Source organism: Haliotis rufescens, unplaced genomic scaffold, assembly GCF_023055435.1.
Source record: "Haliotis rufescens isolate VD_foot unplaced genomic scaffold, xgHalRufe1.0.p SCAF_7, whole genome shotgun sequence".
Lineage (NCBI taxonomy): Eukaryota > Metazoa > Mollusca > Gastropoda > Lepetellida > Haliotidae > Haliotis > Haliotis rufescens.
The window spans coordinates 51843099-51860597 of record NW_025964361.1 but is presented as its reverse complement, the minus strand read 5'-3'; the positions used below and the strand labels follow the sequence as shown (position 1 = coordinate 51860597).

At 39.9% G+C, this 17499-nt stretch overlaps 1 protein-coding gene across 1 annotated transcript; it reads left to right on the top strand.

Moving 5' to 3' along the window:
* The first annotated feature begins 6411 nt into the window (after nt 1-6411).
* Nucleotides 6412-8422, top strand: LOC124129978. The gene has a single exon (XM_048387620.1). The coding sequence runs from the start codon at nt 6926-6928 to the stop codon at nt 8072-8074; it is 1149 nt and encodes a 382-aa protein (XP_048243577.1). The 5' UTR covers nt 6412-6925; the 3' UTR covers nt 8075-8422.
* Nucleotides 8423-17499: the final 9077 nt, after the last annotated feature.

The window sequence follows — 17499 nt, the reverse complement described above, 5'->3', positions numbered from 1 at the left end:
TCGTGCATAATGTATGTTTCATGTTGTTGAATAAATGTCTTTGAACACGTGGATCCTATTTTAGATCAACTGAATACTATCTAACGGTGTGATTGCGCACCGAAACATGCCAGATCGATTTTACCCAACGTGGCTATCTGCAATACAATTGGTAAGTTGCAGGTGGATCTAATTTTAGGTATATTGATTGTCATGTCGCCTCAAAGGACAAATGCTTGCTATTATTTTCCAGTTGTACCTGGCGAGGGAAGCAACAAACAGTAATGACCACCGGCTGTCAAAAACTAGCGATCGTAAATCTATGTTCGTCTTACATACGGGATCATACATTGCAGTACAATAGTATCACTGGATACGAAGTATTTGAGAAAGGAAAACGTAAGCCAGCAGTTGATGTAAAGAACCTTACATCAAGGAACTATCAAGGACTTGAATTAGTTGACTTGACTCTGAAGATAAGATGTTGAGCTTTCTGATTTGATTGGGGAAGTGCACTACTCAATGAGAATCAGTTGACGCCATTGGGGTACCTTGACACAGGTGAGTTAACAAGACCAAGCATTGCTATCTCGCTATTCCTCACAGTTGTCTGGCTCTGAGTAAACAATGCCATGAGATCAATACAATGGCATGGTGCATGTGTTAACTTACATACTTGGCGATAAAGGAAGCAAGTGCTATTTCATGATCGTCCGTCCAGCAGTTATACAAAATGTACAATTGTGAATGACTCTTCGCAAAGAGCCTTTGTATAGTGTTATGTCATTACTGAAGTCGATAACACCCTGGGTCAGCTATAGATTAATAAACAACTAGGACTTTGAAAATGGCGCAAAAAATTTTTGGAAGAGAATCATCTGACAAAGAAACCAGGGAAAGTCTAGAAGAGAGAGCACTACGTGAACTACGTGTTGAATTAGTTGATAGACTTGACCCTGAAGATAATATTTTGAACTTTCTCAAACGTCGAAATGGGTTGACAGGACAGAAGTGCAAGCAAATTCGCGCTCTTGAAATCGCCCCAGAAAAAAACAGAGCACTTCTCAAGGCCGTTAGACAGAAGAGGATCATACCATTGTTCCTAGAGGCACTCGAATATAAACGTAGTCACGTTTACCTAGCAACATTACTGAGAGACAAAATTGATACTCTGAAGCAATCAGCTTGGAATAGCAGAATACAAGGACCAAATCTGTTACTACCTCACAAAGTTAATATAATGGACAAGAAGAAGAAACTTTTGGCTACCATCAGCTACAAACTGAGAGTCATTACCAACAGTGGAAAACAGGAACTGCCTAAATTCATTAGCATTGTACAAAAGATGAAGCATAAATTTCCAAATGACTCTGACATCCTTTTCCAAATGCTTGAATCAGAACTGGCAAAGCGAAGGCTCTTTTATGACAAAGGGCAAGATCAAATGGATATCATAGCTGACATGGAAAGATTGGTGGCAACCATGACTCACTCAGAAGCAGGTTCAATGGTATTTCTTGCTCGCAAAGGATCAGCTATTGCAATGAAAGGGAATCTGTCAGATGTCGAAGAAGGGATCAGACTCGTAGAAGATTCCAGGAAGAAAATGCAACTGATTCAACCTTGCAAGGATACAGGTATGGTGATGTACATTCACGTTAATCTCCTCATGCAGCTGTACGAAGCCAGACCAACCGAAGACAATAAATTGAAACTTAAGGAGAGCATACTTGAAGCAATAGAAGTCCACTTCCCAGAGACATCAGCCGATATGCGGGATGAATTCTGCCGGATATTTTATCTGAAATTGGCTTTTTGCTGTCTAGGCATTGGTGTGTTTGGTCGGCGTACAAATTATGATGTTCAAGAGAGCGACATCAAAGAGGCAGAAGCCTGCTTTAAAAAAGCTGGACCAGACAGGAAGGACTACAATAACAGAAGATACATGTTCTACTGTCTTGGCAACGCTGTGCTTTATTATCATAAAGAACGCATCTGTCCAACATCGAAACCTGGTGAGTTTGCATCACAAGGTCTAACATTTGCGAGAGATGCGAAGTATCTCTCTGAAACATATGGTTTCAAGGAAGAGCTGGAGCCAATTGAGGATATCATCCACTGCATCATGTCGATGTCTCCGCCAGTTAGGGAATTGGAGGACATTTTACTCCAGATGTCGGAACTACCTTTAAGTACGGATCAAATGTCAGGATCTTATTCATCGGACAAGAAGGCACACCTAACTCCTTTAAGTGTGCACGAGGTATCTACTGACAAGGAGGAGGTCCCTAAAGAAGAGCAAGATGAACCCATGGACATTGATGAACCCTAGGCGATTTTAACAACGAGGCTCAGCAGAGACACATATCTGAGTATTATGTGCGAAGGTACAGTGTTATATTTACAGCTATGTTGGCAGTTCAAGGAAAGTAATATGGTGTTTTCAACATCTGGACGCCCCAATTACTGATGTCATGGCAACTGCACACAACAACAAGCATGGTGAGGGGTTTTATCTGTCACAGGGACCTACCAGTATATGATACTGGGTTTTCTTGCAGCAAAACACCCGGACTGAAAGGTGTTATATAATATCCACACACACACACACACACACACACACACACACACACACACACACACACACACACACACACACACACACACACACACACACACACACACACACACACACACAAACACACACACTCACTCACTCACTCACTCACTCACTCACTCACTCACTCACTCACTCACTCACTCACTCACACACTATTCGACAATGTTGTCGATTGATGTATTAGGTACATGTATGCTTTCTCTGTCATCGCTGGCCATGGTGACTTTTCATACAGACAACATGATGCAAAAATCTGTAATATCGCAGTTTGACGCTAATAGAGTGAAAATTACACCCTTATGTACTCAGTTATTCCAAACGTTTGTGTGTTTGTTGTTATTTTGGTTAGTGTCAGCTTTAATATATATAAATAGTTTCTTTGTCACTTGGTCCTGTTGTAATCCCATGTAATACAATAGCTGCAGTACTTAGAGCCTCAACGTGTCGTTAATGTACATTAATCTCTTTTTAACTTGCACCCGTATGATGTGCATCTGTAAATATTTATGTCCACGTGGTTTGTGTACTGCTTATAAAGAAATACTTCATGGAGATCCGTCAGTTTTCAAATCCGACTATCTACTCACGCAACCTGGACATACCGCTTGCTGGAATACCCAATTTCGAGTCTGAATCACCGCTCCCATGCTTTTTATGTACTGAATCGTTTGTGATGAAAATTTTGAATTTCGTTTTCCTCCATACTTAGGGCTTTTTCCAGAGTGACTTAATCATTTAAATATACACCCTCAAATCACTGTAGAATTACAATGATGGCACCTGTCTCGGCGGTACAGGTAGTTTTTAACTGTCGCTTGAAGCATACCACCTTCCAGGTACGAAGAAATAAATCTCTCTCTAGTAATTTGAACATCATTTCAAAAGGGTGTCAAGGCGAATTCGACAGGTACATGCTTAAGCAGTCTGTGAGAACATGTCGTTCTATACAGAAGTAGGAGGTCACCATTGCCATAGAAAGCCACACAATCAGAGGCAGCAGGGTGGAAACGTAATGCTATTGAAGCCATGAAAATAATAGCAACAAAACCCTTTCCACAACCATAAGAAATATTTGCTGGAGCAGAGTCCATTGTTCGATTGCAAGCGTGAGCATGTGTTTATGAGTCACTGTCAATAGCGCACAAATGTGTATAAATGCGGGTATATTCTCTGAATATCAGTTTCAAATTAAAATCATTATGTCATTTTCCAGATAATTATGTTACTGAATCGTAGATATATGCAGTTTGTGTTTAAAATGAAACGAGGGCTCTTCTTAAAATAATTTTTCATTGAGGAAATATGTCATATGTATCTTTCTGGTAAAGCGTCAAAGTTATTCGCTGTTCCTAAAGCGTTTATGTAGATACCCTGCTGTGTGTTATTGTACCATGGATAAAATAACACCAATCGGAGTAAATTACTCTTTACTTTGTTGATACATAAAAGCGACAAAAACATTTCAATTGTCAACCATAAAATGTCAACGCCAAGAGAATACCAGTCTTGGTGATCCACCTAGACAATTCCCAGTAGGCGTAAACGGCAAAAGTAGTTTTGAAATTTATGTGAACAGGTTCATCTGTTGGGAATGGCCATCTTACATTTAGGACTGTTGATTACCTGGTTATAAGGTCAGTTCATGTTTGTTTGTTTGTTTGCACTCCACACTCAACAGTACTGAGTCAATTAAATTATGTCAATGATTTCTGATTACTCACTTAACTAACCACTATGCCAATTATTGTTTATCACTCCAAATTCAAAATGTTTTCTAAATGATTTAATACTTTCATATAGTGAAGACTACTTATCTACAATCAACCTGCTGGCTCATGAGGTTAACTGTGTTCACTGTTAGGGACCTATAGCTGTTAGGGACCTATAGATTGTCTAAGTGAGATCACTTCACCTGGCACCTTTGAACATGCTCCCTTTCCTTGTGAAAACACCACCACTGTTAATCCTCACCAGCCTGGTGGCAAAGTGAGGATAAGCCTTCCAGTTATATGGCGGCGGCCAGACAATCCAGTGATTGATATTTATGAATCGATCCACACGGTCCGGGTACGATTGCCTCAGTCGTCGTGCCTGACCACCCGCTTCAGTTACTGAATTTATATATTATATGTATATTGCTATGAACGTTGAAACGTTGTTTATATAATAAACTGAGGACAAAACAAATTATACCTAGTTTGTTTGGTATGTAATTGAAATTTGATAGAACTGTTGTTTCATTTGATAATGTCTTTTTTAACCATCACTCATTCCTGCAACCATTTGTAAAGAGTAATCTGTGGCTTGGTAATTTGTGTAAAAAAATTGGTTCAATGAAGATTGAGATAAAAAAAATGAATTTGCATCCACACGACCACATGTATACGGTAGTGAGTTTGGGTTTGTGTCCCTCTGGGCAGTATTCCAATTATATCACGGCGTGTCAGCTTCGTGATGAAAGAAAGCCCGCAGTGATGCAGGTCTCAGACGTTTACCACTTGGTGAAACCAAAGGTTATGTTACTGACAAATCTAGAAATATAATCAGGTCGAAGTAGGATTTGAACCCACGATCGTAGTTTCCTGGTATACCTAAGGGACGCAATTCTGCGCAGCGATATAATGGTGGAAATTACTATTTAATCGTCACTTTTCATGGTGGAGACTCTCGCTTCTATGTATATGTATATAATGTTTATATTCGTGTGGGTGACTTATTCTGAACCTGAACCATACACTCCATGTTTGCTTACATTACAAACCTAGGCCCAATAATGTATCAAGATATTCTTAATGGCAGCTAAATTGACTAAATTATATTTCCGAAAAAGTAAAATGATGTGTTTTGTTAAATGAACTTTAGAAGCACTCACCCAACGTTTGAAGAAAACTTGAAAATCAAATTATATGGTAGATATAATTCAATGATTGTATTTTAATGGTTAAAATGTACCTTGTCATGCGTTAGTTACAACTTACCTCCCCTTGACCACATGTGCATCAGTTATCGCAGTAGGGCTTATGGAGTTACCGTCCTTTACTATGTTCTCGCCAGAATGGCGGATGTATTTATCCCCACCCTCCCAGTAGTTGTTATTGGGTTATGGTGTCACCCAATCAGCTAGTATGAGATAATATTTGTTGTGTCAGTCCTGCCCCGCATGTCGACCTTGTCTTTATTAAATGACACACTGTTTCTTCTTCCCGGGACCGCCTCCGTGGTCTAATGGTAGAGAGTTCGCCCGGGGAGCGGAAGGTCCGGGGTTCGATCCCCGACCGCGTCATACAAAAAGACGTTAAAAGATGGTACTTGTTGTTACCCTGTCTGGCGCTCGGCATTAAGGGGCTAAAACAAGGACTGGTCGGCTCGGAGTCAGTATACTGTGTCTGAATCGGGTATTCATGTTAAACTGCGGCATGGTATCTCAGTGTGCTAGCACTATAAATCGGCATCAGTCCGGACTAGTACAAGCAGCCACACACACACACATACACGTGCATGCACGTCGCTATATAAGTGCAATAATCTTGGACGCGACGTTAAACCCAATTTCACCTCACCTCACCTCTTCTTCCCGGTGTGTATTACACCTGCATTCTTATCTTACTATCTTGTGATATCTATAAAGTTAAGGTTAGATTAACATTTTCAGATGAATTATATAAAAGACTTGTTCGCAAAATCAGCATATTAACTTAAGCAATTCTGTATTAACACAATGTATTCATATTCATTATATTATCTTCAAATTTCAACCTTTTTGTTAACAAGATAAGAATCCACCTTCTATTTATTATAACATCTACATATGAAGAAATTAGTTCTAAAGAAACCAGACAGAAGCAAGCTACGTTGCTCATTGACAACGTCATCCGGAAAGCTATTATACCATTATTCATCAAAGGACTTGAATATGGGAACAGCCACCTCTATCTTGCTAGAAGACTGAGACAGTCAATCAAAGATCTTCAGGGGCAAGAGGATCCTGGCCAAAGAGGTTACAGTCATGCTCCATCAACAGACCATGTAAGTGGCGAACCTTTCTTAAGTGGTGAATCTGTTGCTCGATCACAAATAGACACTATCAGCAATGGAACATGTCTTTTCGATCCAGATGCTACCACCGTTCTTGTATGTGCAGGGACTATCCAAAAGGTCTGTGTCAGAAGTTGTACTTACAGAGAACAAGCTATTCATTCGGGAAAAGAACAGGCTAAAATCATATGTTCTAATAATGAGGATGGCTTTGATGATGAGACAGTTTCAAAATACAGAGCTGTAGAACCCACTGAAACCATTGTTCAGCAACCAAGGAAGGTTGCTATTATGGATGGAAAGAAGAAGACTCTTACGAAGCTGCATTATCATTTGAAATTGATGTCTCATGACGGAAAGAAAAATGAATTTGCTGATTGTGTTACAAAATACAAGGCTATGTACGGCAATGATTCAGATGTCATGTTGACTCTGTTAGACGCTGAAGTAGAGAGCCGAAGGCTGGTGTATGATACTGATTTGCATAGAGGGGATATATTTGATGAGATGGAGAAGCTCCTGAAAACATCATCTCAGCCTTTAGCTGCAACAATGATGTTCCTCGCCAGAAAAGGATCTGCTAGGACTATGAAAGAGTCACTAGAAGTGGGTATGGATATGCTTGAAGATGCTCGAGCTCTCGCTGAGAGGATTGAACCATGCAAGGACACAGGGATGGTTGTGTATATACAGATTAACATCCTTCTACAAATCTACGAGAAAAATCCTCTACTGAATATCAAACGGGACATCATCAATAAAATCGACGAAGCTATCAATGTCCACTTTGCCGAAGGTTTACCTTTACTTCGGGAGGACTATTCCAGGATGTTGTACTTGAAATTTGTATTCTGTTATCTTGGTATTGGGTTGTTTGGAAACTGTATAGAAGGCGGTGTTACTTCTGAGGATGATTTGAGATCTGCCGAGGCATGTCTGAGATACATTGACTCACAGCAACACACTTTCGACAACAGGAGAAAGATGTTCTACTTCATGGCGAAGTCAGTTCTCTCTCGGAAACGAGACAATCAGAGAGACGCTTTGGATTTTGCTAATATGGCAGAACAAAAGGCCATATGTTGTGGATATATGAAGGAGTTGGGACCAATTCTAGAACTGACTGGTCATCTCAAAGAAGAGGTTGAAAGCATCGAGCTACAGGAACGTAAAACAAGACAACATGAAATCGAGAATGAGTTGAATGGACTCGTTTTGGAGAGTGTGCTGCAGAAAACTTCAAACCAGTGGGGTCCTGAACTGAATGTTATTGGGAGAGAAGTCAATAGGAAATATCATAAACAATTACTTTGTTTTGGTATACTGGTTTGTTTAGCTGTCTGTGTCATTGTCTCTTATTCCTTTTCAGACGAAGCAATAGACATCATTTCCTTTATGTATAATACATTAACACAACAATGTTGTGACGTGGTTGTTTGAACTCGAAGATGTTGATACATTTCAGTCAACGTACCCCATGACCATGATTTGTAACTTGTCAAAGTGAGTCAGTCTTATCAACAGAACCTTGTTCCTCATGATACTAATCAATATTAACGGCTTCATATGATACAGATTAGTTTCCTTATTGAATGCGTGATTTCTTCTGTTATTACCCACAGTAAGCATGAGGATAAAATGCTTACATTTACTGACACTGAAGAAAGCTGACTTAGTTTTTGTTTGATATCCTATTGTCAAGGTCTACCAAGGTTTTCATATTTGTGATGAATAAAATTATGTCAAATGTGTGCATTGCCTATATCATCTTTGGGGTAATGGTTTTTAGTGGCACCAATGTAGAGTTTTCAAATTAAATTAAATTCTTCTTCTTCTTCTTATTATTATTATTATTATGACACAGATTATACTAAATAGATGCAGCAAAGAGGATTTGGGTGATCCTGGCTCAGTCAGGCTGGTCAGACTCATCAGCAGCTCAGGGACCTTGCCCCCCTCTACACGCAGCCCAGAAAGCGAATGGGACTTCTCCCGGGAAGTGCTGCTTTGTTGAACCCACCAAGAACCTTTCAGAGATTGTGAAGACTCCCCGATACTGCAGCCTTCCGCATTACCCAGATTGTCAGAAGGGCTGTGTTACCTGCAGCTAACCCGGGTCCTCTCACAATGTCATTCAACAGATTGGATGGTCCTAAACCTAAATCAGCGAGAACAATGGATGGTCAGACTACTTGGTACCTGAGATGTTTGTTTGTTTGTTGTTTAACGCCACACTCAGATGTATTCCAGCTATATGACGGCGGTCTGTAAATAATTGAGTCTGGACCAGACAATCCAGTGATTTATCATCATGAACATCGATCCACGCAACTGGGATCGATGACATGCATCAACCAAGTCCACCAATCACCCGATCCCGTTAGACGCTGCTAACGACAAGTTTTGTCGCCTTTTACGGCAAGCATGGGTTGTTGAAGACCTATTCTACCCCAGATATTCAGGGGTCTGTACCTGGAATGCAAGCGTGACGTTTCGTAATCGAGGTCTGAAAATTTGCCATGTTTCTCCAGAATCTTGGTAATGATATTAGTGTCAAAAGGGACAGAAAAATCAGTTATATATTGGATTTTATTGTAATTTATCCAAAAGGATAAGACCAGGTTTGTTGGCCTGAATACGTGTGAGGCTGTATACTTGCGTAATATTTACTCTGATTATGAGTATTTTTCATTCTGATTATGAGTGTGCTGGCATGTTTATTTGTTGTTTAATGTCAATCTCCGCAATATTCCACCCTAGAGGCTGTATATAATCGAGTCTGGATCAGATAAACCAGTGTTTGATTTTTAATATCCCTATGTCGTCAGGCTACGAGCCTGACCACCCGATCCATTTAATGTCCTTTTACGGCCAGCACAGGTTGCTGATGACTTATTCTTACCTGAAATCCCCAAGGAGATATATAGGAAAAAGATTAACAGGCTTTCACCGCACCAATTACAGTTATAACTTTGAGCTTCAATTCATTTAATGCTTACTTTAATATGTGTCAGCTTAAGAACGTAGACAACAAACAAATTAATTCGTGCATAATGTATGTTTCATGTTGTTGAATAAATGTCTTTGAACACGTGGATCCTATTTTAGATCAACTGAATACTATCTAACGGTGTGATTGCGCACCGAAACATGCCAGATCGATTTTACCCAACGTGGCTATCTGCAATACAATTGGTAAGTTGCAGGTGGATCTAATTTTAGGTATATTGATTGTCATGTCGCCTCAAAGGACAAATGCTTGCTATTATTTTCCAGTTGTACCTGGCGAGGGAAGCAACAAACAGTAATGACCACCGGCTGTCAAAAACCAGCGATCGTAAATCTATGTTCGTCTTACATACGGGATCATACATTGCAGTACAATAGTATCACTGGATACGAAGTATTTGAGAAAGGAAAACGTAAGCCAGCAGTTGATGTAAAGAACCTTACATCAAGGAACTATCAAGGACTTGAATTAGTTGACTTGACTCTGAAGATAAGATGTTGAGCTTTCTGATTTGATTGGGGAAGTGCACTACTCAATGAGAATCAGTTGACGCCATTGGGGTACCTTGACACAGGTGAGTTAACAAGACCAAGCATTGCTATCTCGCTATTCCTCACAGTTGTCTGGCTCTGAGTAAACAATGCCATGAGATCAATACAATGGCATGGTGCATGTGTTAACTTACATACTTGGCGATAAAGGAAGCAAGTGCTATTTCATGATCGTCCGTCCAGCAGTTATACAAAATGTACAATTGTGAATGACTCTTCGCAAAGAGCCTTTGTATAGTGTTATGTCATTACTGAAGTCGATAACACCCTGGGTCAGCTATAGATTAATAAACAACTAGGACTTTGAAAATGGCGCAAAAAATTTTTGGAAGAGGATCATCTGACAAAGAAACCAGGGAAAGTCTAGAAGAGAGAGCACTACGTGAACTACGTGTTGAATTAGTTGATAGACTTGACCCTGAAGATAATATTTTGAACTTTCTCAAACGTCGAAATGGGTTGACAGGACAGAAGTGCAAGCAAATTCGCGCTCTTGAAATCGCCCCAGAAAAAAACAGAGCACTTCTCAAGGCCGTTAGACAGAAGAGGATCATACCATTGTTCCTAGAGGCACTCGAATATAAACGTAGTCACGTTTACCTAGCAACATTACTGAGAGACAAAATTGATACTCTGAAGCAATCAGCTTGGAATAGCAGAATACAAGGACCAAATCTGTTACTACCTCACAAAGTTAATATAATGGACAAGAAGAAGAAACTTTTGGCTACCATCAGCTACAAACTGAGAGTCATTACCAACAGTGGAAAACAGGAACTGCCTAAATTCATTAGCATTGTACAAAAGATGAAGCATAAATTTCCAAATGACTCTGACATCCTTTTCCAAATGCTTGAATCAGAACTGGCAAAGCGAAGGCTCTTTTATGACAAAGGGCAAGATCAAATGGATATCATAGCTGACATGGAAAGATTGGTGGCAACCATGACTCACTCAGAAGCAGGTTCAATGGTATTTCTTGCTCGCAAAGGATCAGCTATTGCAATGAAAGGGAATCTGTCAGATGTCGAAGAAGGGATCAGACTCGTAGAAGATTCCAGGAAGAAAATGCAACTGATTCAACCTTGCAAGGATACAGGTATGGTGATGTACATTCACGTTAATCTCCTCATGCAGCTGTACGAAGCCAGACCAACCGAAGACAATAAATTGAAACTTAAGGAGAGCATACTTGAAGCAATAGAAGTCCACTTCCCAGAGACATCAGCCGATATGCGGGATGAATTCTGCCGGATATTTTATCTGAAATTGGCTTTTTGCTGTCTAGGCATTGGTGTGTTTGGTCGGCGTACAAATTATGATGTTCAAGAGAGCGACATCAAAGAGGCAGAAGCCTGCTTTAAAAAAGCTGGACCAGACAGGAAGGACTACAATAACAGAAGATACATGTTCTACTGTCTTGGCAACGCTGTGCTTTATTATCATAAAGAACGCATCTGTCCAACATCGAAACCTGGTGAGTTTGCATCACAAGGTCTAACATTTGCGAGAGATGCGAAGTATCTCTCTGAAACATATGGTTTCAAGGAAGAGCTGGAGCCAATTGAGGATATCATCCACTGCATCATGTCGATGTCTCCGCCAGTTAGGGAATTGGAGGACATTTTACTCCAGATGTCGGAACTACCTTTAAGTACGGATCAAATGTCAGGATCTTATTCATCGGACAAGAAGGCACACCTAACTCCTTTAAGTGTGCACGAGGTATCTACTGACAAGGAGGAGGTCCCTAAAGAAGAGCAAGATGAACCCATGGACATTGATGAACCCTAGGCGATTTTAACAACGAGGCTCAGCAGAGACACATATCTGAGTATTATGTGCGAAGGTACAGTGTTATATTTACAGCTATGTTGGCAGTTCAAGGAAAGTAATATGGTGTTTTCAACATCTGGACGCCCCAATTACTGATGTCATGGCAACTGCACACAACAACAAGCATGGTGAGGGGTTTTATCTGTCACAGGGACCTACCAGTATATGATACTGGGTTTTCTTGCAGCAAAACACCCGGACTGAAAGGTGTTATATAATATCCACACACACACACACACACACACACACACACACACACACACACACACACACACACACACACACACACACACACACACTCACTCACTCACTCACTCACTCACTCACTCACTCACTCACTCACTCACTCACTCACTCACTCACTCACTCACTCACTCACTCACTCTCACTCACTCACTCACTCACTCACTCACTCACTCACTCACTCACACACACTATTCGACAATGTTGTCGATTGATGTATTAGGTACATGTATGCTTTCTCTGTCATCGCTGGCCATGGTGACTTTTCATACAGACAACATGATGCAAAAATCTGTAATATCGCAGTTTGACGCTAATAGAGTGAAAATTACACCCTTATGTACTCAGTTATTCCAAACGTTTGTGTGTTTGTTGTTATTTTGGTTAGTGTCAGCTTTAATATATATAAATAGTTTCTTTGTCACTTGGTCCTGTTGTAATCCCATGTAATACAATAGCTGCAGTACTTAGAGCCTCAACGTGTCGTTAATGTACATTAATCTTTTTAACTTGCACCCGTATGATGTGCATCTGTAAATATTTATGTCCACGTGGTTTGTGTACTGCTTATAAAGAAATATTTCATGGAGATCCGTCAGTCTTCAAATCCGACTATAATCTTGTTAACTTGCACCCGTTTGATGTGCATCTGTAAATATTTATGTCCACGTGGTTTTGTGTACTGCTTATAAAGAAATACTTCATGGAGATCCGTCAGTTTTCAAATCCGACTATCTACTCACGCAACCTGGACATACCTCTTGCTGGAATACCCAATTTCGAGTCTGAATCACCGCTCCCATGCTTTTTATGTACTGAATCGTTTGTGATGAAAATTTTGAATTTCGTTTTCCTCCATACTTAGGGCTTTTTCCAGAGTGACTTAATCATTTAAATATACACCCTCAAATCACTGTAGAATTACAATGATGGCACCTGTCTCGGCGGTACAGGTTGTTTTTAACTGTCGCTTGAAGCATACCACCTTCCAGGTACGAAGAAATAAATCTCTCTCTAGTAATTTGAACATCATTTCAAAAGGGTGTCAAGGCGAATTCGACAGGTACATGCTTAAGCAGTCTGTGAGAACATGTCGTTCTATACAGAAGTAGGAGGTCACCATTGCCATAGAAAGCCACACAATCAGAGGCAGCAGGGTGGAAACGTAATGCTATTGAAGCCATGAAAATAATATCAACAAAACCCTTTCCACAACCATAAGAAATATTTGCTGGAGCAGAGTCCATTGTTCGATTGCAAGCGTGAGCATGTGTTTATGAGTCACTGTCAATAGCGCACAAATGTGTATAAATGCGGGTATATTCTCTGAATATCAGTTTCAAATTAAAATCATTATGTCATTTTCCAGATAATTATGTTACTGAATCGTAGATATATGCAGTTTGTGTTTAAAATGAAACGAGGGCTCTTCTTAAAATAATTTTTCATTGAGGAAATATGTCATATGTATCTTTCTGGTAAAGCGTCAAAGTTATTCGCTGTTCCTAAAGCGTTTATGTAGATACCCTGCTGTGTGTTATTGTACCATGGATAAAATAACACCAATCGGAGTAAATTACTCTTTACTTTGTTGATACATAAAAGCGACAAAAACATTTCAATTGTCAACCATAAAATGTCAACGCCAAGAGAATACCAGTCTTGGTGATCCACCTAGACAATTCCCAGTAGGCGTAAACGGCAAAAGTAGTTTTGAAATTTATGTGAACAGGTTCATCTGTTGGGAATGGCCATCTTACATTTAGGACTGTTGATTACCTGGTTATAAGGTCAGTTCATGTTTGTTTGTTTGTTTGCACTCCACACTCAACAGTACTGAGTCAATTAAATTATGTCAATGATTTCTGATTACTCACTTAACTAACCACTATGCCAATTATTGTTTATCACTCCAAATTCAAAATGTTTTCTAAATGATTTAATACTTTCATATAGTGAAGACTACTTATCTACAATCAACCTGCTGGCTCATGAGGTTAACTGTGTTCACTGTTAGGGACCTATAGCTGTTAGGGACCTATAGATTGTCTAAGTGAGATCACTTCACCTGGCACCTTTGAACATGCTCCCTTTCCTTGTGAAAACACCACCACTGTTAATCCTCACCAGCCTGGTGGCAAAGTGAGGATAAGCCTTCCAGTTATATGGCGGCGGCCAGACAATCCAGTGATTGATGTTTATGAATCGATCCACACGGTCCGGGTACGATTGCCTCAGTCGTCGTGCCTGACCACCCGCTTCAGTTACTGAATTTATATATTATATGTATATTGCTATGAACGTTGAAACGTTGTTTATATAATAAACTGAGGACAAAACAAATTATACCTAGTTTGTTTGGTATGTAATTGAAATTTGATAGAACTGTTGTTTCATTTGATAATGTCTTTTTTAACCATCACTCATTCCTGCAACCATTTGTAAAGAGTAATCTGTGGCTTGGTAATTTGTGTAAAAAAATTGGTTCAATGAAGATTGAGATAAAAAAAATGAATTTGCATCCACACGACCACATGTATACGGTAGTGAGTTTGGGTTTGTGTCCCTCTGGGCAGTATTCCAATTATATCACGGCGTGTCAGCTTCGTGATGAAAGAAAGCCCGCAGTGATGCAGGTCTCAGACGTTTACCACTTGGTGAAACCAAAGGTTATGTTACTGACAAATCTAGAAATATAATCAGGTCGAAGTAGGATTTGAACCCACGATCGTAGTTTCCTGGTATACCTAAGGGACGCAATTCTGCGCAGCGATATAATGGTGGAAATTACTATTTAATCGTCACTTTTCATGGTGGAGACTCTCGCTTCTATGTATATGTATATAATGTTTATATTCGTGTGGGTGACTTATTCTGAACCTGAACCATACACTCCATGTTTGCTTACATTACAAACCTAGGCCCAATAATGTATCAAGATATTCTTAATGGCAGCTAAATTGACTAAATTATATTTCCGAAAAAGTAAAATGATGTGTTTTGTTAAATGAACTTTGGAAGCACTCACCCAACGTTTGAAGAAAACTTGAAAATCAAATTATATGGTAGATATAATTCAATGATTGTATTTTAATGGTTAAAATGTACCTTGTCATGCGTTAGTTACAACTTACCTCCCCTTGACCACATGTGCATCAGTTATCGCAGTAGGGCTTATGGAGTTACCGTCCTTTACTATGTTCTCGCCAGAATGGCGGATGTATTTATCCCCACCCTCCCAGTAGTTGTTATTGGGTTATGGTGTCACCCAATCAGCTAGTATGAGATAATATTTGTTGTGTCAGTCCTGCCCCGCATGTCGACCTTGTCTTTATTAAATGACACACTGTTTCTTCTTCCCGGGACCGCCTCCGTGGTCTAGTGGTAGAGAGTTCGCCCGGGGAGCGGAAGGTCCGGGGTTCGATCCCCGACCGCGTCATACAAAAAGACGTTAAAAGATGGTACTTGTTGTTACCCTGTCTGGCGCTCGGCATTAAGGGGCTAAAACAAGGACTGGTCGGCTCGGAGTCAGTATACTGTGTCTGAATCGGGTATTCATGTTAAACTGCGGCATGGTATCTCAGTGTGCTAGCACTATAAATCGGCATCAGTCCGGACTAGTACAAGCAGCCACACACACACACATACACGTGCATGCACGTCGCTATATAAGTGCAATAATCTTGGACGCGACGTTAAACCCAATTTCACCTCACCTCACCTCTTCTTCCCGGTGTGTATTACACCTGCATTCTTATCTTACTATCTTGTGATATCTATAAAGTTAAGGTTAGATTAACATTTTCAGATGAATTATATAAAAGACTTGTTCGCAAAATCAGCATATTAACTTAAGCAATTCTGTATTAACACAATGTATTCATATTCATTATATTATCTTCAAATTTCAACCTTTTTGTTAACAAGATAAGAATCCACCTTCTATTTATTTGTTTGTATTATGAAGATCTCAGAAAATTATATCTGCCAGAAAGTAGTGCTGAAATATTTTTGTCATTTTTTGAATTTAAGGATTATTTTTCTTTATTGAAAAAATGTCACATTTCTTATTATAAGTTTATGAGAAGAGAAAACTGCTTGTAATGAACTAACATAGCCTTTGTGTGTTTGTATCTTCTTCTTCTTTTTCTTCTTCTGCTTCTTCTTCATCTTCTCCTTCCTCTACTTCTTCTCCTCCTCCTTACTTCTCTTCCTCCCCCTTCTACTTCTTCCTCCTAGTTTTCTTCTTCTTCCTCTTCTTCTTCTTCCTCCCCTTCCTCTTCTTCTTCCTCTTCTTCTTCTCCTTCCTCTTCTTCTTCTCCCTCCTCTTCTTCTTCTCCCTCCTCTTCTTTTTCCTCCCATTCCTCTTCTTCTTCCTCTTAGTTTTCTTCTTCTTCCTCCCCTTCCTCTTCTTCTTCCTCTTCTTCTTCTCCTTCCTCTTCTTCTCCCTCCTCTTCTTCTTCTCCGTCCTCTTCTTTTTCCTCCCATTCCTCTTCTTCTTCCTCTTAGTTTTCTTCTTCTTCCTCCTCTTCTTCTTCCATAATATGCTTCCATAATTACCTATACATCAGTCTTCAACATATGCAGTATGTACCATGCTAGGTTTCGTTTACTTTGCCTGTCCTGTAACTACATGTATATCATTTTCGTCCCGTTGTTGTCGTTAACAACAGTGTGGTACAACATGAAAATGCAACTAATATTCAGAATCTAACCAATGAAAATACTTGCTACCACCATAGCCATAAACAGCTCGCAAAAGCGGTTATACCCAAGGTGATTTATGGTTTCAATAGTACTTTCCACAATCTGGGACAATCTATACAATTAAACATTTACAGATCCTTTCGTTCCGGTTTGGAGTTCGTTGCAGGTCATATGCATGAAAAAAAGATGACACGTCACCGAAGCAGGTGCGGTCACAGAGTATGTGGTAAGGGTGGTGAAATTGTAGGGGTCGTGACAGGCACTGATTTACAGCATGGACTGGATATAGCTGTGGAGGAGGAGCGCTCTAAAAGGGAATGACCTCACCAACATGGTCTGCATTGAGCAACGTTGGGTTAACATTAGATAAGGAAGTGAAAACCATAAAGTCATTGAAACCTGGTACGCATGTGTCCCGATGTGACAAGTAAGGATACCAGGTTGACTCTGATAAAGTGGCATACACTGATACCTAAACCCTAGACGGATGCCAAGAACTTAGATGAGAAGTACAACCT

Coding starts and splice junctions, on each gene's coding strand:
- LOC124129978 (XM_048387620.1), top strand. CDS start 6,926: ATGGATGGAAAGAAGAAGACTCTTACGAAGCTGCATTATCATTTGAAA.